Source organism: Sorex fumeus, unplaced genomic scaffold, assembly GCF_029834395.1.
Source record: "Sorex fumeus unplaced genomic scaffold, SorFum_2.1 ptg000009l, whole genome shotgun sequence".
Lineage (NCBI taxonomy): Eukaryota > Metazoa > Chordata > Mammalia > Eulipotyphla > Soricidae > Sorex > Sorex fumeus.
This window is the reverse complement of record NW_026606066.1, coordinates 31518942-31543166: the sequence shown is the minus strand read 5'-3', so window position 1 is coordinate 31543166 and position 24225 is coordinate 31518942. Positions and strand designations below refer to the sequence as shown.

Sequence of the window (24225 nt, the reverse complement as noted above, 5' to 3'; positions counted from 1 at the left end):
AACCCGGGGGCGGGGAAGTCCGACGGGGCTGGCAGAGGGAAAGAGTTAGGTCCCAAGGGAGGGGCGTGGCCAAAGGGAGGGGCGGGGCTAGTACCGGGAAGGGGCGGGGCGAGGGGCGGGGCCCGGCGCTGCAGCACCGCGGCTCGGCGGCCGGAGCGCACCCCCGCCCGCCCGCCCGCCTCCTTCCGAAGAGGGACGCAGGCCGGGAGGGGAAAGGGGGAGGCGGCGGCGGCGGTAGGAGCGCGCTTCTCCCGGACCTGCCGAGCCAGGGGGCAAGGACACTGCTGCCCCGCGTTGTTCTCGCCCGCGCCGCCTCGCCGTCTCTTCTCGCTATGTCCCAGAGCAGGCATCGCCTGGCGGCGGCCGCGCCGCCGGAGCGCGAAGACGGCGGGACGTTCAGGTCGGTGCACGGGCTAGCGGGGCCCAGCTGGGCACAGGCCGGGGGCGGCGGGGGTGGGGGGGGGCGAGCGGGAGGTGGGGAAGGGGGCGAGCGGGAGGCATTCTGGGTAGGGCCGCGGGGGCGCCCCCGACGGAGAGCCCGCGCTCGGCCCCGCCCCCTGGTCGGCGGCCTGGCCCCGCCCCTCCGGCGGCGACCCCCGGAGCGGGCCGGCGGAGGGGAGGCTTTGGAAGGGCTGGTCCCAGAAAGCGAGTGGCCCCGGCAGCTGCACCCGCTCGCCTCCCGCACGAGCCTTCTTCCTTCCGGCCTTCCCGCCCTGGAGAGAGCTCCCAGCCTTCTGCCTTCTCCCGCCACCGCGGGGCTGCTTGGGGGTGAGGGGGTGCGGACTGGCAGTGCCCACCCCCTCTCAATAACCCCCACCCTCTCCCCACGCCCCGACCCCGCTACCCCACTTGCTCTGACCCTGGCCGCGGGACAGCCTTGACGCCGCTTCCTCTGTGGCGGGTCGTGAATGCCCAAAGGGCCTTTGTGAGTCCTTTTGCGTCCCTCCCCGCGCTGATATGCAAAAATATGCAAAAACACTTTTTTTTTTTACACACACACCCCCCCTTCTTTTTGTGGGCTTGTTTGTGTTGCAGTTCGGGCAAGATGATTACAGCTAAGCCAGGGAAAACCCCGATTCAAGTGTTACACGAATACGGCATGAAGACCAAGAACATCCCGGTTTATGAGTGCGAAAAGTCTGATGTGCAGATACACGTGCCCACATTCACCTTCCGAGTCACCGTCGGTGACATAACTTGCACAGGTCGGTAAGGCCCCGGGCCCTCCCCCAGCCAGCAGTGCTGTGCTCAGTGCCCTGAGTTTGCTTTTCCCTTTGGAAAAAGCGCCCCTCGAGTTCTTGGTATTTTTCTCCTCTCACCTTGGCCGTTACAGCTTCTTGCTGAACCTCTTAGCGAAGTAGAGTAGACGGGAGGCACTTCTCTGTACCAAGTGCGGAGGATTGAATTACCCCTCCCTGTTTTAGCAGGCATGAAGTCGGGACAGTGTCTGAACAAGGCTTCAGAATGTCTGTTTCAACGTTTGCTTTTGTTACGATTTGTTAATGCAAGTCCTTCCCTCTGTTATTGTGATGTTTGGGAGTTGCGCACTTTGATGTGAGGCTCACACTTGTTTGTGGTGCATGCTGTGGGTGGAACTCTTGACTGTTGCTCTCACATTCCAGCATTCTTTTGGGAAGCATCAGAGACCCATTTCTTGTGGCATTTAGCCTGGCACTCCAGTAGAAGGGGAGTTACTAGGTATTGAGCTCACAGCCTCAAACATATAATGCTGTCGTTGAGCACCGTCCCCACGCTGGTAATATTTTTTTTAAGGAGCTGCAGACAACTGATAAATAAGTTATAAAATGAATGATATCTTTAATGAAATAAGTTTTTGTGGTTTTAAGTAGAGAAAAAAGGGCCACTTTCAACATAGACAACTATGAAGAGCAGGCTCTTGAAACTGAGATGATTCACACTTTGCAAGTTCTGATAATCTTCCTGATTTTGACCTCAGATGTCAAGAGAAGTTCAGATATCTAACTTAGGATTTTCCTAGGTTTCTTCCAAGGACTAGGGAGAAGAAGAAAGGTAATTTGTTAGAAAGGTTGAAGATTATCAGTGCTATCACATTTCATAGTTAATAGCAGATGGCAATCATTTGACTCAGGAGACATGACCCCAGAATTTTCTGAGCCTTTTCCTTTCTAGGGATGCCCTAGAGTATCTGAGCCATTGTACCACATTTCCGTCTACATCTAGACAAAACGAGGAAGACAAACTCTCAACTATACTATTATAATCTTTTAGCTTCTAGTTCCTTTTATGAAATTATACCGGTATTTTATTTAATATTCTTTAATTTTTTAAATATGTTTTTGGGGCTATCCCCAGCTGTGTTCAGGGCTTACTCCTGGCTCTGCTCAGAGATCACTCCTAGGTAGTGTTCAGAGATCCATATGCAATACCAGGGATTAAACTAGGGCCAGGCCACTTGCAAGGCAAGCACTTTATCCCCTGTACAATCTTTTTGTACTTTTAATGCAGGATAGGCTCACCTGGCTGTGCTCAGGGCTTAGTCTTGACTCTGCGCTCAGAGATTACTCCTTGAAGGTTGGGGGAACCATACAGGTGCTGGGGATTGAACCCAGGTCAGTTGTCTGTAGGGCAAGATCCCTACCTGTGGTACTCTCTCTCTCTGAACCCTCTGGACCTATTTTAAAATTTTTTTATTTTTAATATTTTTTGGCTGGAACGATAGCACAAGCACGTGGTGCGTTTCCCTTGCACACAGCCGACCCAGGTTTGATTCCTCCGTCCCACTCGGAGAGCTCGGCAAGCTACTGAGAGTATCCCGCCGGCAGGACAGAACCTGGCAAGCCCCTCTTTGCGTATTAGATATGTCAAAAACAGTAACAACAAGTCTCACAATGGAGTTGTTACTGGTGCCCACTCAAGCAAATAGATGAACAATGGGAGGACAGTGTGACAGTGTAACACTTTTGGTGGTTACAGGGTCTAACCCAGGACCTCATATTTGAAGTTCTGCTTTTGAACTACATACCTAGCCCATGTCCCAGTATTTTAATAAGATGTTAGCTCCTTTGTGTTATACATGCAGAAACAGATTTGGAAAGACATTAAGTAATGTTACTAGTTTAACATGGTAGTGGAATTTTACAGTTCAGATACATGATGGTCTGTGAGCTTCAGCTTCAACGTGAACTGTAGTTGCCCATTTATAAAGTTGCCTACTTATTGCTGACTGATATATTTAGTTGCAAGCGTAACAATCCCTGTCCCTGTCCTCCCATTGTTCATGGATTTGCTTGAGTGCGCCCAGTAACATTGTGAGACTTGTTGTTACTGTGTTTGGCATATAGAATACATCATGGATAGCTCGCCAGGCTTTGCTGTGCAGGCGAGATACTCTTGGTTAAGATAAATTTTTTAATTATTATTTTTTGGAGGGTCACACCCAGCGATGCACAGGGGTTATTCCTGGCTCTGCACTCAGGAATTACTCCTGGTGGTGCTCAGGGGGACCATATGGGATGCTGGGAATCAAACCCGGATCAGCTGCATGCAAGGCAAGCACCCTACCCGCTGTGCTATCGCTCCAGCCCCCGAGATACTCTTGGTAGCTTGCCGGGCGCTCCGAGAGAGGTGGAGGAATCAAACCTGGGTTGGCCAGGTCGGCCGCATGCAAGGCAAATGCCCTACTGCTGTACTGTTGCTCCAGTTCAGCTGGTAGAGCAGAGGACTGAAGCATAAGAATATATTTAATTAAAAAAAAATGTTTTGGCTTTTTGGGTCTCAGCAATGCTCCTGGCTCTGCACTCAGGGGTTATTCCTGGCAGTGCTCAGAGGACCATATGGGATGCCAGAGATGAAACCCAAGTTGACCATGTGCAAGGCAAATACTGTACCCGCTGTACTAATCACTCCAGCCCTCAAGCATCACGGTCACTGTTCTCCCATTGTTCATTGATTTTCTCGAGCAGGCACCAGTAACGTCTCCATTGTGAGACTGACTGGTTTTGGCATATCGAATGTGCCACAGGGAACTTGCCAGGCTATTCCATGGGGGAACCCTCAAGCACAGGAATATTAAATACTAAATTTAGTTTGGAAGAATGCCCCCCCCCCCAACATTAAAAAAAATTCAGGTAAACTGAAGCTCCACCATCTGGTTTCCTGAAGGCATCATTTGTTTATGAGCTTGAAATCATTTCCACTGTTTTTGCTGAAGCCACTTTAAAAAAATTTTTGAATCTCTTCAAGGATTGCTGGAGAGTTCTTTTGTGAGCATAGAATCAGCACTGCATTACTGCTTTAGTTTGTATATAAATCAAATTCTCAGTGTAAGTAGTAGTCTGTTCTCCTTCCGTTTGTTTTACCAATTGACGTCTGTGGTCTGTTGTGCCTTGTCTTTTCAGCTGTCCTGTCTTGTGCAAGCTTCTCTGCCTCCAAGCTTCCAATACTGCATAAGACTGCTAATGTAGAATGCTCTATTTTCAGCTCAGGTCTGGTTGCAGAACCCCATCCCTTTGGTTCTTTGATTCAAAGACACTTGAGTGTCCCAAACTGAATGGGTCTTGTCCCTCAAGTACATTTCCTAGCTCAGTAAAGGCACCACTACCATTCACTTGTTTGCAGTAGAAAATTGAGTTTATCTTCTTGTTTCTTTTTTGGTTTTGGGGCCACACCTAGCGATGCTCAGGGGTCACTCCTGGCTCTGCACTCAGGAATTACTCCTGGCGGTGCTCAGGGGACCGTATGGGATGCCAGAGATCGAACCCTGGTCGGCTGTTTGCAAGGCAAGTGCCCTACCTGCTATACTCTCTCTCCAGCACTGAGTTTTATCTTTTTGACTGTCCTACTGCCCCATCCCCTAACTCCCCAGCCACCACATACACATTCTCATCCAATCTCACCAGATACTATTTCCTAAATATCTCATGAATCTGTTTCTCTCATCTTCCTCCAGTGACTGTTCAGGCCATGGTCATATATGCTTGGATTATTGTTGTGATCTTAGTTCTTTCAGTTTCTAGTCTTGGGGTGTCCATTTTGCAGGTGACAACCAGAGTTAACTTTTTAGTATTCAAATCTGTTCTTACATTTCTTTTTAGTATGTGTTCAGAACTGGAGTGATAACTCAAAAGACTGAAGCACATCCTTTGAAACCCAAGTTTGATCTCAGGCACCACATTTTCCTCCCCTGTTCTCCCCACTCCACTTCCTGGGTGGCCCTGATGATCCTCAGCAGTGTTGGGACTGAGCACCATCTGATTGCCCTCTAGTCCAATTGATTGGACATCTGTGGGGAAACACCTTAGCCTTGCTTCAGAGGCCTCCATTCCTCCGCACCCATCAGAAAACCAAAACTAAATGTTCGGTGGCTCCCCATCACCTCCTGGGTAAATACTAAATTCTTTTCTTTTTTGTTTTGGGGTCATATCTAGAGATACTCAGGGCTTATTCCTGGATTTCTGCTCAGGGATCACTCCTCGGTGTGCCCAGGGAACTATACAAGATTCCAGGGATCAAACCCAGGTTGGGCTGTGCAAAACAAGTGCCACAGTTGCTGCGCTGTCGGCCAACCCTAATTTCTTACCATGACTTACAACTTTGCTCCTCAAGGAATGATCAGCAACACCACTTTGATTGACTGTGTACTTCATTATAACGTAAACTAGCAGGCCCTGTGACAGGCCAGCCCGTGCTGAATCTAGATTGGAGTGTGCATTTTTTTAGATGAGATTTTCTGGCAATTCAGTAATACCTATCCATATTAAAGTTTGAGAAGAACATGTTTAGAAGACTATCCCACGCTCCCCATCAACCCTGCCCCCCAATTTCTAACCTCTAGTCTTTTATCTCAAAATTTATTTCCTCAAGTTCTTAAACCACAACCTCTTGGGGCTCCTGAGAACACTGTTCTTTGTGCAACCTTGAGCATTTCTTCGCAGGTGCGATGTGCTTGGCTTTCTAATTCTCCAAGTCTCTTCACCTTAGTTAGCGTCTATTAATCGTTCAGACATACATACAGTTACTTCTTCCTTTGTAAAGCCTTTCAGAATGCTTGCCAAGAGTTGGGGAGCTGCCCTTGCCATGTACCTTCCCAAGCCTGCACTGAGGCTGATGTAGCATGTACTTCTTTTTCCACATACCTCTGAGGAGGAAACGCTGCTCGAGACTGTGTACTCTCTGAGGGTTTGGATTTGGCTTGCGTTCTCTGCTGTGTTCATAAAACCTCTGTCATTGGGGAAAGGGATATGGTTTGTGTGTTCTTTCAACTTGAGGATCACACTTAAAACTTTTTCCATATCTTCTCTACTTTGGCCACACCAAAGGAATGAACATTAGCATTCTTATGCCATTTTTGAAAGGCTTACAACTCCTAGTTGAATTTACCATTTACCAGATGTTTCAATCTATTGAAATTTAGACATCTCAGTGATTAGTCACACCTATCCCCTTCCACCAACCCCCCTTAGCAACTCCATAAAGGCGATGGAATACATGGAATATAGGTCTGTTTCTTCCCAAAGAAATCTTTAGAAAGAAATCCTTAAATCTTACCAGCTCTACCCAATTTTCGGCTAGGACTACATAACCAGGTGGGTGGGTGAGGGGCTTAAATCCTGTATAGGACAGGCTGTTAGAATCAAATGGACCTATTTTGCTGTGAAACAGTATTGCTGTAAATAGTTCCCTTAAAGGAAACTTCTTACTACAGAAGAGTTTGCTTCTCTCATAGTAAAGAAAGAGTAAAACACTAAGTTACATATTTTTAGAGGCATATCATAGTCTACTTTATTGTCTTTTATGTAATTAATGTAGAAATGTTTATATAAGTATGCATAGAATTAAGTATGTAGAATTTTAAAAACGCTTTAATATACTGATTTCACTGCTTTCATAGGGTGTAACTTATAAGCATATATATCAATATTATATGTACATATATATACTGTCGCACTGTTGTTTGTATTATAAACACATCAGTATAAGCTCTTATTTTGACAGTATATCAAATCTTTTTCTTTTTAACCTCATTTCAGGTGAAGGTACAAGTAAGAAGTTAGCGAAACATAGAGCTGCAGAGGCTGCCATAAACATTTTGAAAGCCAGTGCAAGTATTTGGTGAGCTAAGTTTCTTTTTATTCTGCAGCTCAAAAATATCATGGCCGAGGTAAGACTAAAGATTTGAATGCTCACAGAAGTAACAAAATAAATAAATAGTTCTGTATCCTCATGAAAAATCTGTTATTCCTTAAAAATAACTTTATCCTTAAGAAATTTAATCTCCCAATTAACTATTAAATGATGGCACTTGTGAATTAAGGTGTTTTTGTTATCACCTGTGGTACAGAAAACTGTAATTTTTCTGGAAGTAACTCTTTATTAAGATCTTATTTCTACACTGAAGAAACAGATGTGAGATGGATAAAAATCAGCTAAAAGTATTCTTTTGGGAATTCTAATGGGAAAGAAGGAAAACAAAGAGCTGTGTGTTTTTGTTTATGTAGTCAGTATGGCAGATTCAAGAGGATATTAAGCAGGGTGTTTTTTCTTAACATATCTTTCCAAAATAGATGTGCTTGAATTTTAGCTGCTTTTGGAGAGTATTGGTCTGAAGCAGCTCATAAGTTTGATTCCTTTGATTTCTAATCAGCATGTCCTAGGACATGGTATGCCTTCAAATTCTTCCCTTTGCACATACTCAAATGTACTTGCACCACAAACTAATATGATTTGCTCATTGCTGACAACAGAGGTCAGTGGGAATTTAGGATAGATTTTTGTTCTTTGGTCATAGCAAGTGTTTAGCATAGGATGTGTTTAGTCTCATGCTGTGCTCCTCCGAGGAGTAGGGGGATTGGGCCTCAGCTGGTGATGTCATGATACTCAGGGCTTATTCCTGGCTCTGCACTCAGGTATTACTCTTGGCAGACTTCAGGGGTCAAACTCAGGTTGGCTGAGTGCAAGGCAAGCTCCCTGCCTACTGTACTATCTCTGGCCCTACACTCCTCCCTTTTCTAAGTATTTCAAAACCTTTCGGGTATTTTAGAACTAGCCAAACCTTGGATGCTTAATTCTCTATGTCATACATTATAAATGATTTGTGCTAATTTGTGTGACATGCTAAAAAACATGGTAGCTGTTACCAGACTATTTCTGTGAAGTTCAAAGATCCATCCAAAGTCGGTAATATATAAAAGCATGTTTGGAATGTTCTTCTCTGCACACAGGCACTTCACTTTTTAGCAAATACAACTTAACTTTACTGTATATTTGTGCTTCTTAACGGATGAGATGGGAATTACTAAACTTTAATCAGGCCTAATATGGTCTGCTTTAATATAAGGACTTTCTCACTTATTTATTACAATTCACTGGATAGCTTTCACATTTGTTACTGTGAATAAATATTCATCCCGCTATGTACAATCTGAAACTCTGGCAGTTAAAAAGAGAAAAAAATCTTTGGAGACATACTACAGTGGGTGGAGCATTTGCGTTATACACAGCAAATCCGGGTTTGATCCCCTGACCACATAGAGTCCCTTGAACTCACCAAAAGTGACCTCTGAGTAAGCCCTGAGCACCTCTGGGTGTGGCCCAAAAAAAAAAACAAACAAAAAAACCCCAGAAAATAACTTCATTTTGCCTATACCTAAACTACATTAATTGTTAGTAATTGATAAGAAATAACTTTTAGTTGGCCCTGGTGGCAGTAGCCTTGGAATGCAGCTTACTTTTAGTTACCAAATCTCCGAAGTTTCAGAAGGGATTGTTCACTTTTTCCCTAGTCACAGTCTCCACATGCTGGAACCAGATTCACACAGACCTTTTATTCATGATACACATAATTCTTGAAATAATTTTCCCAGGACTGAGAAAATACATACTTTTTCCATAGTTACCTGGATGGGTAACATTTATAATCTATATTACCTACAGTTGGGGGCTAAAGGACTCAATTACAAGGCTCTTTGACATTCTTCTTTTTTGTGTTGTTGTAACAATTTGTTTTATTCATATAAGTTTTTATTAAAACTTATTATGGGGGCTGGAGTGACAGCACAGCGGATAGGGCATTTGCATTGCATGCGGCTGACCCGGGTTTGATTCCCAGCATCCCATATGTTCCTCTGAGGACCGCCAGGAGTAATACCTGAGTGCATGAGCCAGGAGTAATCCCTATACATCGCTGCGTGTAACCCAAAAAGCAAAAAAAACCCAACCTTATTATGTACAAAGTATTACAAAACTGTCACAGGTAAGTAATACATGAACAGTATAGAAGGAATTTACAGACTGAATAGAGCAGTGATAGCGTGATGAATGGACAAATTTTATGTATTTGTAAGAATATCTAATTTATGATAAAATAATTTCCTAGAGACAGAGTCAAATCAAATTTTATAGTAGTTCAAAGGAAGTAGAAACTCTGTTCGGCTGGTTTAAAAAGGTTGGTTTCTTAGCCTTTGAGATACCCCTTGGGTTGTTAGATTATTCTAGAAGGGTAGAGAGAAAAGGCTTTCCATATAGAAGAAATAGCAAGAGCAAAGGCAAAGTGAGTTAAATAGAAAACATTGATCAATTATTTAATAATTTGGAAGAAATTGTTTAATAACATTACTGAACATTCAGTTTTGCAGCTCCTGATCCCTTAATGCCTGACCCTTCCAAGCAACCAAAGAACCAGCTTAATCCTATTGGGTCATTACAGGTAAGCACATGGTTTCCCTTTGCTGAATGCCTTTATTACTGAAAAAGGGTACTAGGATAGGAATTCATATTTTAAAGATAAGATTTGTCCAATAATTTGTTTTCCAATCTAAGATCATTATATATCACAGCACTAACTTGAAATTATTTTCCTGTTTGTGTTTTGGATTTTTTTCCACATATAGTATCATCTTTTGGTTTGTCCCGTTCTCATTTGAGATCATCAGAACCTCAGTGCACAAGGGTAGAGTGCTCTGTATTATAAGAGTATTTCTTTCCACTCACGTGACTAAACTCTTTCTGCTTCTGTTGAGACAGAAGACTTTATAAAGTGCCCCAACTGGGTAACCTAATTCAAGAAAAGGGAAGTAATCTGTTTATTTGCTTATTCTTCTACAAATATATTCAGCTTTGAATTTCTGCATGCAGATTCCCTTTTGGCAGATTATCCATGTGCTCTGTTGGACAATTCCCCTCCTCACGCTTTCCTGCTAAGAGTTTTTGTGGTCTTCCTTCCCTCCTATCCTCAGCCTCGTCAAAGCCTGTTTGCTCCCTCTGCTCAGCTGCTCTTGATAAAATTGTGGCTAACCGGGGCCAAGATTTAGTTCAGTGGTAGTACATATGCTTCGCATGTAGAAGGCCATGAGTTTGATCCCTAGCACCATTAAAGCAGGGCACCAAAAACAAAAAACCAAAAAACCTACAGTCGTTAATCGGCAGTGTGGAAATGTATATAACTAGAAGTTCCTCTGTAATTGGGAGTATATGGTGAGACTTTTAGCTGTCATTTTTGTTTTGTTTTGTTTTTGTTTTTGATCCACATCTTGTGATGCTCAGGGCTTCTGGCTCTATGCTTAGGGTTTACTCCTGACTCCATGCTCAGGGATCACTTCTGGTGGTACTTGGAGAAATATATGTGGTGCTGTGATTGAACCTGGGTCAACTGCATGCAAGGCAAGCGCCTTAATGTTATTCTTTGATGTTCTCAAAGAGGATGATAGTAATTTCTCCATTTGCACATTTTGATATCAACTTTACAGTGGTTTGGTGGAAGAACACTATTCATAGCAGGAAACTGCATCCATTTTGGTACTGTCTTCTAAGCCCAGTAGGGACTGGGCTTGTAAGATATAAAATGCAGAAAAATTTTTGGGAAATAGAGCGTTTTCTCATTTTTCATTATAGAATATCACTATTTTCAAATAAATAGGAATGAAATGAAAATTTTGGAAAAATACCGTTTGTATAATCAAACAATTGCCTAATAAAACTTACATTAAAACCTCTCAATATCTCAATTTTGTAGGAATTGGCTATTCATCATGGTTGGAGACTTCCTGAATATACACTTTCCCAGGAGGGAGGACCTGCTCATAAGAGGGAATATACCACAATTTGCAGACTAGAGTCGTATATGGAAACTGGTACTTAGTTCTTTGTACTCTCATACATTTGATGACATTTGAAATTCTTTGATGAAATACTAGAAATTTCTGTTGTGATCTTCTTTCAGATATTCCTATGGGAAAGAATCAATATACTTCTCTTGGCCTCTTATCTTTTCTGTAGTTGAATTTAAGTATAAATATTTGACTTAAGAATCCTTGGGCGATGGGGCTGGAGAGAGAGTTCAGCGGGTAAGGCGCTTCGCTTGCATGCATTCGACCCACGTTTGATCCTTGGCATTCCCGTGTTGTCCCCTGAGCACCTCCAGGAATAATTCCTGAGTGCAGAGCAAGGAGTGACCCCTGTATCACTAAGTATGACCCAAAAACTAAAACAGTGTTATAGTAATTATTGGGAGGAGTGGGTGTTTAGGGGCTGGGAATACAACTTAGTTGTAGAGCTCTTGCCTTTGCAAATCTGAGGCCCTGGATTCCATCCCCTGCACCAGCCTTTCCCCCCAAGCTTCTTAAACTATGGGTTGCTATTTTAAACTATGGGTTATTAACAATTCTTTAAACAGGTTTGATTGCTATGTTAGTGACTTCTAAAATCTCAAACAAGCTGGAGAAATGACTCAGTGGGCTGAGTGTGTGCTTTTGCATGCAGGAGAGCTAGGTATGATCCCTGGTACCCCTATCCCTACAAATTAATTCAAACGGAAGAAAAAAAGTAATAGTCACTTGGAGTCAATTTCATTGTTCAGAGAATAGAAGAACTAGAAGAATACATTTGAAGCTAGATGACTAATTAGACAATTAATGAGGACTAGGGAGATATAACAGCAGTTAAGGAGCTTCCTTTGCATGCAGCCTGTCTGGGTTTGATCCCCAGAGGCCCTCCATCCAGGCCCTATGAGGAGTGACACCTGAGCACAGAGCCAGGACTCAGTCCTGTGCATAGTCAAATGTCCCCTGTCCCCGCAGATCCCAAAACATGTATAAGACAGTAAATGGCAAAAATTTGCATTCAGATAAAACAAAATAGAAATAATCCTTTTAAGTGATAATGTAAGATAAAAATGAAGTAGAAATTATCCTTTTGAATTCTTTACATTGTAATTTTGTTAAAAATCACAAATACGAGGGGCTGGATCCATAGCACAGCGGGTAGGGCGTTTGCCTTGCACGCGGCCAACCCGATTCCCAGCATCCCATATGGTTCCTCTGAGCACTGCCAGGAGTAATTCTTGAGTGCAGAGCCAGGAGTAAACCCTGTGCATTGCTGGATGTGACCCAAAAAGAAAAAAAATCACAAATACGAGAAAAAGCATTATTTATTTTGATTTGGGGTCTACACAAAGCAGTGCTCAGGACTTACTCCTGGCTATGCATTTAGGGATTAGTCCTGAGTGGTGGTGTTGGGGATTGAACCTGGGTTGGTTGTGTGCAAAGCAAATGTCTTACCCCTGTACTATTGCTCCAGCCCTGAAAAAAGCACTCATTTTAAAAATTTTTAATAAGAATTCCCATTTCAACATCGCTAGCATGTATATATCAAAGTATCTCAAGATGGAAGTTTACCTTGACTAGATGTTTGAAATGATGAGCAACTTTTTACTTTTAGGTGTAATGTGGGCCATTCAGGAAGTGCAGGATCAGACACCGGCAGGACCTTAGCTTCCACTGTAATTCTATTCTTGATTGTCAAAGAAGCAAATTAACCTCCCTAGTTCTCAGTTTCATTTGCTTTTAAAGTACTTATTTATCAAGGTAATTATTTTTTTTTACAGCTTTCAAATCTTTTTTAAAAAAGCATTAAAGTGGCTAGTATTCATGGTGTTTTAATATGAACATTTCCTATACCTTTCTTATTCATGTTAAAGAAACAGGCCATATTAGGGCTGGAGAGATTGTGCAGCAGGTAACACACCTGCCTCCCCTGGCGTGTGGTTGATCAACACCCTATATGGTCTCCTCAAGCCCTGCCAGGAGTGACCCCTGAACACAGAACCAGGAATAAGCCCTGAGTGTTGTCAGGTATAGCCCCAAATCCAAAACAATAAATAAAAAATAAAAAAACAGGCAACACTGGGCCCCAGGGAATATAGCTCTGCCCTGAGTTCAGCCCCCGGTTCTGCCCACTTAGTGCCCTGCCGTTTGGAACCTCCAGCACCATAAGCAGACTCTGAGCTACCATCTCACAACAGTAAGAGTGGCTTAGCTCAACAAGTCTGGAAAGAACCAGTGCTGACGTGGATGGGGTAAAAAGAATCCTGTTCACTGTTTGCACCGTCATCTCATTCTGTCTCTATGGAAAACAGTTTGAAGACTTAAAAAACATTTAAATGGGGACCAAGGAGGTAGTTTGATGAATTGGAGCATATGCTTCACATATGGGAGACACAGGTTCAGTCTCCACAACCAAGTGGTCCCCCAAGCTTTTCCAGGAATTGTCGCCCAAAAAATTTTTATGAACAAACATCTGATCCAGTGATTCTATTCCTTGGCATCTAGTCCCTGGAATAGTAAAATATTCAGAAAGATACATATGTGCACATCTGTATTATTATAGCACATTTTACAGTGGCCAGGATCTAGAAACAACCAGAATGCCAAGTGACAGATAAGTAAGTAAAGAAATTATGGTGTGGGGCCAGAACGATAGTATAGTAGGCAGGACAGTCACCTTGCATGTGGCTGAACTAAGTTTGATCCCCAGGTTCCCCGAGCCTACCAGGAGCGATCCCTGAGTGCAGAGCCAGGAGTAAGCCCTGAGCACCATTGCATGTGACCCAAAAAAAAAAAAGGAAAAAATTGTGGTATATATACATAATGAAGTACACTACTGATTTTGCTACAACATAGAACTAGAGAATGTCAAATTAAGCAAAATAATCCAGTGGAGTAATCCTTGATGATACCTCTTCTATATGGTATATAAAACAAAGGGAATGGCTAGTAGCCAGTGAAAACAAACACTTATGTTCTGACTGCAGAAGTGCAATTTCAAGTAGGGAAATGAAGGGGGCAGGATAGGGCCAGATAGAAGTGACATAAGGACAGTGGTTGAGGATTTTAGGCACCTTGGTGGTGAAAGTGCAGTAGCTTTGCATATCAAAAGCATAAACATTGACGTTATAACTATATTATAAAGATCTGTCACTGTCACTGTCCTCCTGTTCTTCATCGATTTGCTCAAGCAGGCCCAGTAACATCTCCGTTGTGACACTTGTTACTTTGGCATATCAAATACATCATGGGAAGCTTGCCAGGCTTTGCCGTGCGGGCGAGATACTCTCAGTATCTCTGAGAGGGGTGGAGGAATCGAACCTGGGTCAGCCAGGTCGGCAGCGTGCAAGGCCCTACCCACTGTGCTATCACTCCAACCCCATTATAAAGATAGAGATTTTATATCTCTTAGATAAAGCGCCTCAGTATGTGGAACTGGGAAGATAGCACAGTGAGATGGAATGTGTGCTTTGCACTTTGAAGTAGTCCTGGGTTTGATCCTTAATACCATGGAGTCCCACGAGTATAGCCAGAACTTATATGACCCCCCCCCCCCCAGCCACACCCCCCATCTCCGGCTTCCAGTAGCCAAGCTGGAGTAGCTCTCAAGCACCTCTGGTGTAACCCAAATAAGAAAAGAACTAGTAACTATGAAATACAGGAAAGGTACCAGGGCAGTAAGGGGATGGCTAATGCATAAAAGTCGTGAGATTGTTCTTTAATTAAATCCAATGCTATATGAACTCTTTTTTCTTAATCTACCATTTCTTTTTCCCTATTTAGGAAAGGGGGCATCGAAAAAGCAAGCCAAGAGGAATGCTGCTGAGAAATTCCTTGCTAAATTCAGTACAATTTCTCCAGAGAATCACTTTCCTTTAGTGAGTCATAATTGGCCACCTACAATATTAACGTGATTGTGCACATTAAGTTCCTCTTGCTGTAGAAAACTGTTCTTAATTTCATTCTTTTTTCCCTTTCCTATTTTGTTAAATTTGGCCATACCCTTCTTTGCTTGGGAATCACTCCTGGTGGGCACGAGGGACCATAAAGGGGCCCAGGGGATTGAAACCTGGTCATCTATGTGCAAGTCAAACCCTTTTCCTGCTGTACTATTACTTTGGTCCCTTTTTAATATCCTCTTATATAGATCTTTAAATTTTCAGTTTTTTCAAAGTATCTCTGTGTTCAGTTTTATACCTCTCCCTCCCCCTCAACCATTTTGTCCGTATTCTAGGCATGAACCAGAGTGACCGCAGCAAACAGATAGGAACTTTCAGGAAATGCAACCTCATTCAGAATACAGAGTGGAATCTATACATTTGGTTTGTTTATGGCTTAGGGACCATACCCAGAAGAGCACCGGGCTTACTCCTTGCTCTGCTCCATGCTCATTCCTGTCATTTATTCATGGGACCATATGTGATTCTGGAGATTGAAGGGGTTGATTGCATACAAGCTGAGTGCCTTAATTCTGTAATAATCTCCAGGCCCTAGAATGGGATCTTAAGATGTTAGACCAATGAGGCCTTTTTTTTGCCTTTACAGTGCCACTGTATTCCTATCTTGTTTATCCATTCATATATGTACTCACCTGACATGTAGTAAGTTTATTTGGTATGTCAGGCTTAGTACTAGATACTGGCATACAGTGAATAAGACACTCTTTGCTTCTGAATTTTTATAGCTAGAAAGAGCAATAAATTTACAAACTGATCCCAAGAGGCATACAGCCAAGACTGCAAGTTTCAGGATGGCTTCTGGAAAGAAGTGTTAAGTGACACCTATAGAAGAAAAAGGGGCAAAAGAACTTTCGGGAGAAGAAAGAGCTTGTGGAAGTGAAGTGTACACAGTCTAGAATCACCAAATAATTTGGTTTGACTAGAACCTAGACTTGCAGGGAAGGAGGGAATTTCAAATAATGAGGCCAGAAAGGTAAAGAGGGGTGATTGTGGACAGAAATACTACTAAATTAAGGACCTAATTTGATTCTAAGGGTAGTCAAAGTTATTGAAGAATTGTAAACTACAATGGGCAGGATATAATCTTCATATTAGAAAAGAAACAGTTCGCATTTATGAATGAACATTAATAATAAAAATCCTACTGAAATCTTATAGAAAGCAGATAAGAATTAATGATGGTATAAATTGAGATAGTCATAGTAGAACTGGTAGATTAAAAAATTTAGAAAACTGAAGGTAGGAGAAATAGTGGGTAAGGCACTTGCTTTGCATATGACCAGCAGGTTTAATCTCCACATATGGTCCCCTGAGCACCACCTGGAGTGACCCCTATGCACAGAGCCAGGAAAACACCCTGACACTGACAGGCATGACCAGGCACGACCCCAAAAAGAAAAAATAAAATAAAACTAAAATTTAGAAAACTGAAGGGCTTAGTAATTGAATGGACTTAAGAACAAAAGAGTAAATGGACATTTTTACTTTGTTGATGGTTTTACAGTTTGATAGTTCTGGGAACAAAGAAAATGAGGAGTTGAGGGAAAGCTAATGTAAGATAAATTAAGCTTGAAGTGTATATAGGATGTCTAAGTAAACATAGATGAGTAGCCAGCTGGATATATGGACATAGAACTTCAGAGATTGGGCTACACATTTTGCTTGAGATTCTGTTAATTACAGATAGGTTGATCTTGTGGTTCATTATGTGAGAACATTATTTGAAAAATGAGACATGAGGACTGTAGCGGTATCTTTAAGCTTATAAGATGAGGTCTCATTCTATAGAAAAAACTCAATGACAGTATACAAATAATACAGTTTGGGTGGTGCTGGGGACAAACCCAGATCTCAGATATATATGAGGTAGCTGCTTTCTCATTGATTAACATCCCTGGAAAAATTTGATTAATAGAAAAAAGATGTTAATGTGGACCAGAGACTGGTATATTGTTATACGTGCTTTTCTTTTCCTCTTGTGACACATGTTTAAAAGCATGTACTTGTTGGGACTGGAGAGAGAGTACAATGGGTAAAGTGCTTACCATGCATGTATCCAACCTGGGTTTTATCCGCAATATTACATATGGTCCCCCCAGCCCTCTTTTAGGAGTGATTCCCGAACCAGGAGTAAGCCCTGAGCACTGCCAGGTGTGGCCCTTTTTTTTTTTTAAACAAAGCAAAAAAGTATGTGTGTACTTGTTAACTATTAGCTAGTTAAATTAAAAAGGCAAATGATAATCAGATAAACATGCTTTACAAGTTACTAAAAGAGTGCCTATTACTTTTCATTGCATCATTGTTGTAATCCAGTTCTAGTTAAGAGGATTAATCTTCATTTCTGATTTTCAGACAAATGTAGTTGGACATTCTTTAGGATGTACTTGGCATTCCTTGAGGAATTCTCCTGGTGAAAAGATCAACTTACTGAAAAGAAGTCTTCTCAGTATTCCAAATACAGATTATATCCAGCTTCTTAGTGAAATCGCCAAGGAGCAAGGTTTTAACATCACATATTTGGATATAGGTATTAATTTTATTCTTTGAATTATTCCAAACTGTGTTCTATTTAAGATATGTTTTAAGAAACAGGCCAGAGAGATAGTACAATAGGTAATGCACTTGCCTTACATGCAGCCAGCCCAGGCTTAATCCCTGACATCATATTTATTATATTTAGTTCCCCAGACTCTGCCAGGAGAGACCCCTGAGCTCGAAGCCTAGGAGTAAACCCTGAGAACAGTTGGGCTAGGCCAATAAAAAAAAAATATATATATATGTATATATATATACACTTAAGAAATGAAAGGTTTTCTTTTATATATACTTATATATATAAGACATATATATTTTTCTTTTTATTTATTTATTTATTTTATTAGTGAAACACCATGAGGTACAGTTGTAGATTTACAATTTTTTGTGCTTGGGTTTCAATTATACAATGATCAGATACCCATCCCTCCACCAGTGCCCATTTTCCACCACCATGGATAATATCCCCCCCACCCCCATCCCCCCATCCCCCCCTGCCTCTGTGGCAGGGCAATCCCCTGTGTTCTCTCTCTCCTTTTGGGTATTGTGGTCTGCAAAAGAGGCATTGAGTGGCAAACATGTTCAGTCCATAGTCTACTTTCGACATGCATCTCCCCTCCTGGGAGGATCCTCCAAACACCCTTTATTTGGTGCTCCCTTCTCTATCTGAGCTGCCCTTTCCTCTAGAATGCCCGGGTGGCCACTAAGCTATGGAGTAATCCTCCTGGTGCTGATCTCAGCTATTCTTGGGTATTAATCTCATATTTTAAGACATATATATTTCTTATATATGTGTGTATATATATATTAATTAAAAGGTTCTGATTAAATTTATTTTTTGAATGATATAATTAGCAGAACAGATTATATTATTCATATGTCTCATTTTTATAATCATAACATCTATACAGTTAAATAAAATAACAGCTAAGATTTATAGTTTTATTATGTACTCAGTACTGTTTATTATGTGACACATAATATATATTGATTTACAAATATACTGATATCTCTCATCTTGTGAAGGTAGATATATTCTTCTTATAATGAGGGGGAACGATAAAGCAGAAACGAGAGAGGAAACTCACTCTTGGTTAAAGAAATAATTAGTAGCATCAGTTGATTAAACAGCTCATGGCAGCTTGAGAGGTAAAAAGGTAGCCACTTTTCTAGAGTGATTTCTAGTTGGGTGGGGTCCTAAGCCTTTACTTTGTATCTGTGCCAATTCTGAGACAAAAAATAGTGACATGTTAGTTTACATTTTGCCCCATCTCAGTTATCATCAGTATTTTCTCTAGTCTTTAATCATTAAAATAGACAACTGCTGGGCCCTGGGTAGGGAGTTTGCCTTGCATGTGGCTGACCCAAGCATCCCAGAAGGTCCCCTGAGCCCACAAGGAATAATCCCTGAGTGCAGAGCCAGGAGTAATCCCTGACACATTGTTGGGTGTGACCCAAAAACAAAAACACCCTCCTGCCCCCAAGGAAAAAACAAAATAAAATAGATAACAAAAATAGATGGGAAAGCTACTTGGTTTAGGGATTTTCAATTTTTTTTTTCTTTTTGGGTTACACCCAGCAATGCACAGAGGTTACTCCTGGCTGCACTCAGGAATCACCCCTGGCGGTGCTCAGGGGACCATATGGGATGCTGGGAATCGAACCCGGGTTCGCCGCGTGCAAGGCAGAAGCCCTACCCGCTGTGCTATTGCTCCAGCCCCAGTTTTTCCAATTTTTGATTGATAAATCTATGTGTATTTGATGGATCAAGTACAGCATAATAGTATCTTACTGAGAATGATGCTGAACATGGGAACTGAGTACCAACAGAGATGATCAGAAAAGGCAATGGGAGACCATTCATCAAGGAAATATTTATAATTTTCTACACCATTATTGGGTGTGTGACACATAAATGATTAACCATGTCATGATACGGGCTTGAATGTTTTGAATCTGGAAATTTAAGATGGTACTTTTTAGATTATGAACTAATGATGCATCTCAGAAGCTTCTTACTAACTTTAAGAACTAAAAGAGTTCTTGGGCTGGAGAGATAGTTCCAGAGGCTGGAGCTCCTACCTCACATGTCCACTGATGTCTGCTGGCACTGCTGGGACGGCCCCTCCACCATCCACCGAAGGTCAAAAACAGAGTAGTTTCTTACATCTAGAATAGCCATCTAAAAACCACAGTGTTTCGGGTAATTTCTCTGCAGTCAACTCCAAAGAAGATACAAATGGCCAACACTTGAAAAAATATTCAGTGTTACAGTCATCAAGAAAATATAAATGAAAACTACAGGGAGGTACCAGTCCATACTCATTAAGATTCCTATGATGAAGAAAATAAAAGTGACAAATGTTGGCCAGGATTAGAGAAAGTGTAGCTCTTATGCATTGCTGGTAGAAAGGTAAAATGGTTCCTGCTATTGTGGAAAACAGTTTTACAGTTCCTCACATGAGTTACTTTATGACCCAGACACTCCTAGGTATTTGTGAAACAGAAAAGAAAACTGACATTCACTCCCTATGCACACATATTCACAGCATTACTTATATATAATAGAAGGTGGATATATTCCAAATTGATATGCCAGACACAGTAACAACAAAGTCTCCAACCATTACTGGGCCCACTCGAGCAAATCGATGAACAACAGGAGGACCGTGACCGTGACCATTAGTATTGATGAGTGAATAAATCACTTGTTACAGATCAATAAAATAAAAATTCAGCATTGTAAAGAAATTTAGTTTCTATACATGCTACAACTTGGATGAACCTCAGAAATACTTTAAAAGATCAAGTGAAGAAAAGTGCCACAGTAAATCACATTATATGATTGTTATATCAGATATTCAGAATATTAAATCCCTTGTTTGGTGATACTCAGAAGCTGTGAGAGATGTGAGGATAGTAATGGAACACAACTGATCAAGGGGGTGGTGTTGCTAGTGAACTGAAAAAAATGTCACTGGACGGAGGTGATGGTTTTACAACATAGTAAATGTGTTCAGTGCTGCTGAATAGCTCACTTTAAAGTTGTTTAAAATGGTTATGTGAATTTCATGTCAGTTGAAAAAATAAAAATAAAGCCTTAGATGTTAGAATCAAAATCCCTTTAACATGTTCATTTTAATTCAAACATTAAATTCATTGTGTTGGGAAATTTTCTATTATATTAACTTCAGCTGATATAACTTAAAAAATTAAAATAGGTAACTCAAAACTCAAGCCTGGGAGATGTTTCCAGGGTCAGAAGTGCATGTTTCACATGCACTAAGACTTGAGTTTGATCCACAGCACCACAGGATGATTCCCAGCGCCTTTAGGTTCGGCAGTGCTGCATTGCCAGGCCCAAGCATTCGACTATCTGGCCAAGTTGGCAGGCAATGCTGGGAGTAGATCCTGGGTTTCCTGAGCATAGCTGGAGAAGCCTAAAATTTAAAAAAAAATTGTAAGTTACCTCTTTCTATTTCTTCCCCTGTTCCATTCAACCATCTTTAGAAAGAGTCTAAAATTCAGTCACGAATAACTGTAATTCAGGGTAACTCAATTAAAAGTGATTCATCAGTTGACGAGAAGAATATGTTTCCTGGATTTAGCTATTGTTTTTAAGCCACCCTAGCCCATATACAAGGTGGAACTAGACTCTCATTGCCAAAAAAGTATGAAGACACAAGGGCGGTTTTGTCCTGAATGTGTTTCTTGATTCCTGGGTCTACTGAAAATAACCTTAGATTTCAGAATGGAAACAGTTTCCCCTGCCCTCCAGAAGGTACTTTTGTTCCCTTTTCGAAAAGTTATGATGATTCAGTAATTTGCAGACATTATTTAACTATGTTAAAATTGCCTTGGGAGCTTTTTCTAAAAATGTACAATTCTGGCCCTGGCTCCCCCAGCTCTGCTCTGCTGATTGAGCAGGCTAGAATCCTGCACGGTTTTCACCCCTTTTACACCTGCGGACTGGCATGATCCTAGCAGTTGATAACCACTGGGCTAGAAGGAGCTCTACCAACATGTAGTTCTGGAATATTCCCTCTGGTAATTATGAAGCACAGCTGTGTTGGAGACTGACCCTAGTGGAGCAATTGTGTTTTGGTCATTATTCATACAAGAACATCAAAGATGGTAAGTAGAAGCACCAGTATGTCATGGATGCTTGCAGGAAAAGACAGTGATAAAGGCTGTATGGTTTTTTACAAAGGATCTGCTTGTTCGTACACCTGGCATTAACCTTCATGTTTGAATATGTCCTTACAGAAGAACTGAGTGCCAACGGACAGTATCAGTGTCTCGCTGAACTATCCACCAGTCCCATCACAGTCTGTCATGGCTCGGGGATCTCCTGTGGCAATGCACAGAGTGATGCAGCTCACAATGCTTTGCAATATTTAAAGATAATAGCAGAGAGAAAGTAAATGGGGAGCAACATGGAAAACATGTCAGTAGCCTGTAGCAAGTTCCCCTTTTGGCCCTTCTCCAGAAGAACATTAAATGTTTCTGTCTGTATATCGTTGCTAAATCTTTGTAGAGTCCATCCACAAACCACATTGGAATTATTGCATAGTTGTTTTTTAAAATGGCTCAACTTTGTAATGGTATACTTTGTTCATAAACTTTGTACCACAGAGTGTAGCAGCCATTTTACAATGCCATGTACATAGAAGAAAGAAATTGCATGTTTGATGTTGATGATGAAAATGATGAAGAAATAAAACCTGTTGCTAGCAAAAGTCTTACTGGTGCTTATCCTCTCTTTGCAAGGCTTTATGAAAAAGAATTCTAAGAAATCAGTGCTAAGGAGAACATTAATGGACTTTTCTTGAACATGATTGTTAAATTTCAGAGGTCATGATTGTTGTGTGCTGTGTATTCCAGTCTATGTAATAAAAGCTGTTGCTGTAAAGGACTCCGTTCATTTTATTAAATACTGGCTGTTGACTGGACCATGGCCCCTTCATAGTTGTTCACCAGGAGATCCATGTGTATGGTGTGCAGGAATCACATTCTTTCTGTGGCTGTGCCTGCTCTCACACTGACAGACTTTCAGGGAGTAGATAGCACTATGATGTGTTCTCAGCAGCATTTTGTTCATCCCTTTGTCAGACATAAGGAATCTGGACTAGGTCATGCCTTTTATGGCAGAGAAAAACTCCTTTCAGCAAACAGCTCCAAATGTATTAAGCTAGGAGGTGCCCATGTATAGTGGTTTTGAACACCTATCTAGCAAGCATGTGGTGGGAAGTTGAAATCCCAGTGTCCCCACATGTACCAAGTGCAATCCTGGCAGGTCTGGTTGATCTCTGCAGGCTCCCTTGCACTGCAGGCATTTTCTGGCCTCAAAACAGCATGATGTTCAACTGACTTAAGAACCCTTTGCTCAGCTTTAATTAAAAGGTGCATGCACACGATGACCAAGAAATGTGCTGAAAGCACTACCTGAGCAGCTCATGACGCCAACTAGACTGTAAGAGCACCCCAACTAAAGAGTCTGCCCCTCTGCAAGCGTTGCGACCTCATTCAAAACCTCCAGCAATTACTGCAGCAAATGTTTATGCAGCAATCGTGTGTGTATGATCGTTGGGCACCATGACACAATGATAAATGGAATGTGGGAAAGATCCTGGGTTGCAGAGTCAACCTTAAGTCCATCGTGGAATGACATTCTGTCTGGGATGGGAGGGGCAAGAGCACACAACATACACCCAAGCAGGGAGCACCAAACTTGTGCTGTATCCGTCTCTCTCTCATATTGCCACTGTGGCCAGTGTTGGAGAGGAAAATACTTAAACTTGACTCAAGGGTGCAGACTTAAAGTAAATAACTATATTCTCCACTCAGAGTAGCCATGAGAGTGATGAAGGGAAATCCTCTCAGAGGAGGCCCGAGGTTAGATTATACTTGGGCACTGACAACTAGTTAGACCAGGTGATCCGGGGCTTTCGAAGAACAGACTGGAAGATTGGGAATAGGGAAGCTCGAACAATGATACAGGGATCAGTGCAGTCAGAGCTTTGCATCGCTTCTTGGTTCATATCTTAAATTATTCATGGAGAAACTCCCAACAGACACACTGACAAAGGGCTGGCTAGTTGACATCATCCAGTATCCGGTACAGAAATAACTATTGTGGCAAGATTGGCCCAACCGGATGGACTCCCAAAGAGGCTGATTTAGGGGGCTGCAGTGATAGCACAACGGGTAGGGCGTTTGCCTTGCATGCGACAGACCCAGGTTTGAATCCCAGCATCCCATATGGTCCCCTGAGCACCGGCAGGAGTAATTCCTGAGTGCAAAGCCAGGAGTAACCCCTGAGCACCACCGGGTGTGACCCAAAAAGCAAAAAAAAGGCTGATTTCATTGTATCCAAAGCCAATTGCTGCCAGTCAGCAACAGGAACCAGTGTTAAAGTTCACACTCTGAGAAAACCAAACTTGGTGACACATTGACTTAAAATGACCCAAGCAAGAGAAAGTTGTTATAATGTAGGTAGGCTGGAGCAGACAGCTATGCCTTTTCTATCTGCAGAACCTCCAGCCTCACTGAAAGCATTCCCTATCACACGAGACTCACCTTAGCACGAAGACATTAGAGTGGACAAGTGACAGTGGATTCTACTGGTTATTCATCTAATGCAGCCCCAGAAG

General features: G+C 41.9%; 1 protein-coding gene across 1 annotated transcript; it reads left to right on the top strand.

Moving 5' to 3' along the window:
- The first annotated feature begins 198 nt into the window (after positions 1-198).
- Positions 199-22473, top strand: PRKRA (protein activator of interferon induced protein kinase EIF2AK2). The gene is made up of 8 exons (XM_056110262.1): positions 199-400; positions 1036-1205; positions 7011-7092; positions 9607-9685; positions 10991-11108; positions 14862-14956; positions 17390-17564; positions 21839-22473. Exons 1-8 carry the CDS (start codon positions 333-335, stop codon positions 21994-21996), a joined length of 945 nt encoding a protein of 314 aa, XP_055966237.1. The 5' UTR covers positions 199-332; the 3' UTR covers positions 21997-22473.
- Positions 22474-24225: the final 1752 nt, after the last annotated feature.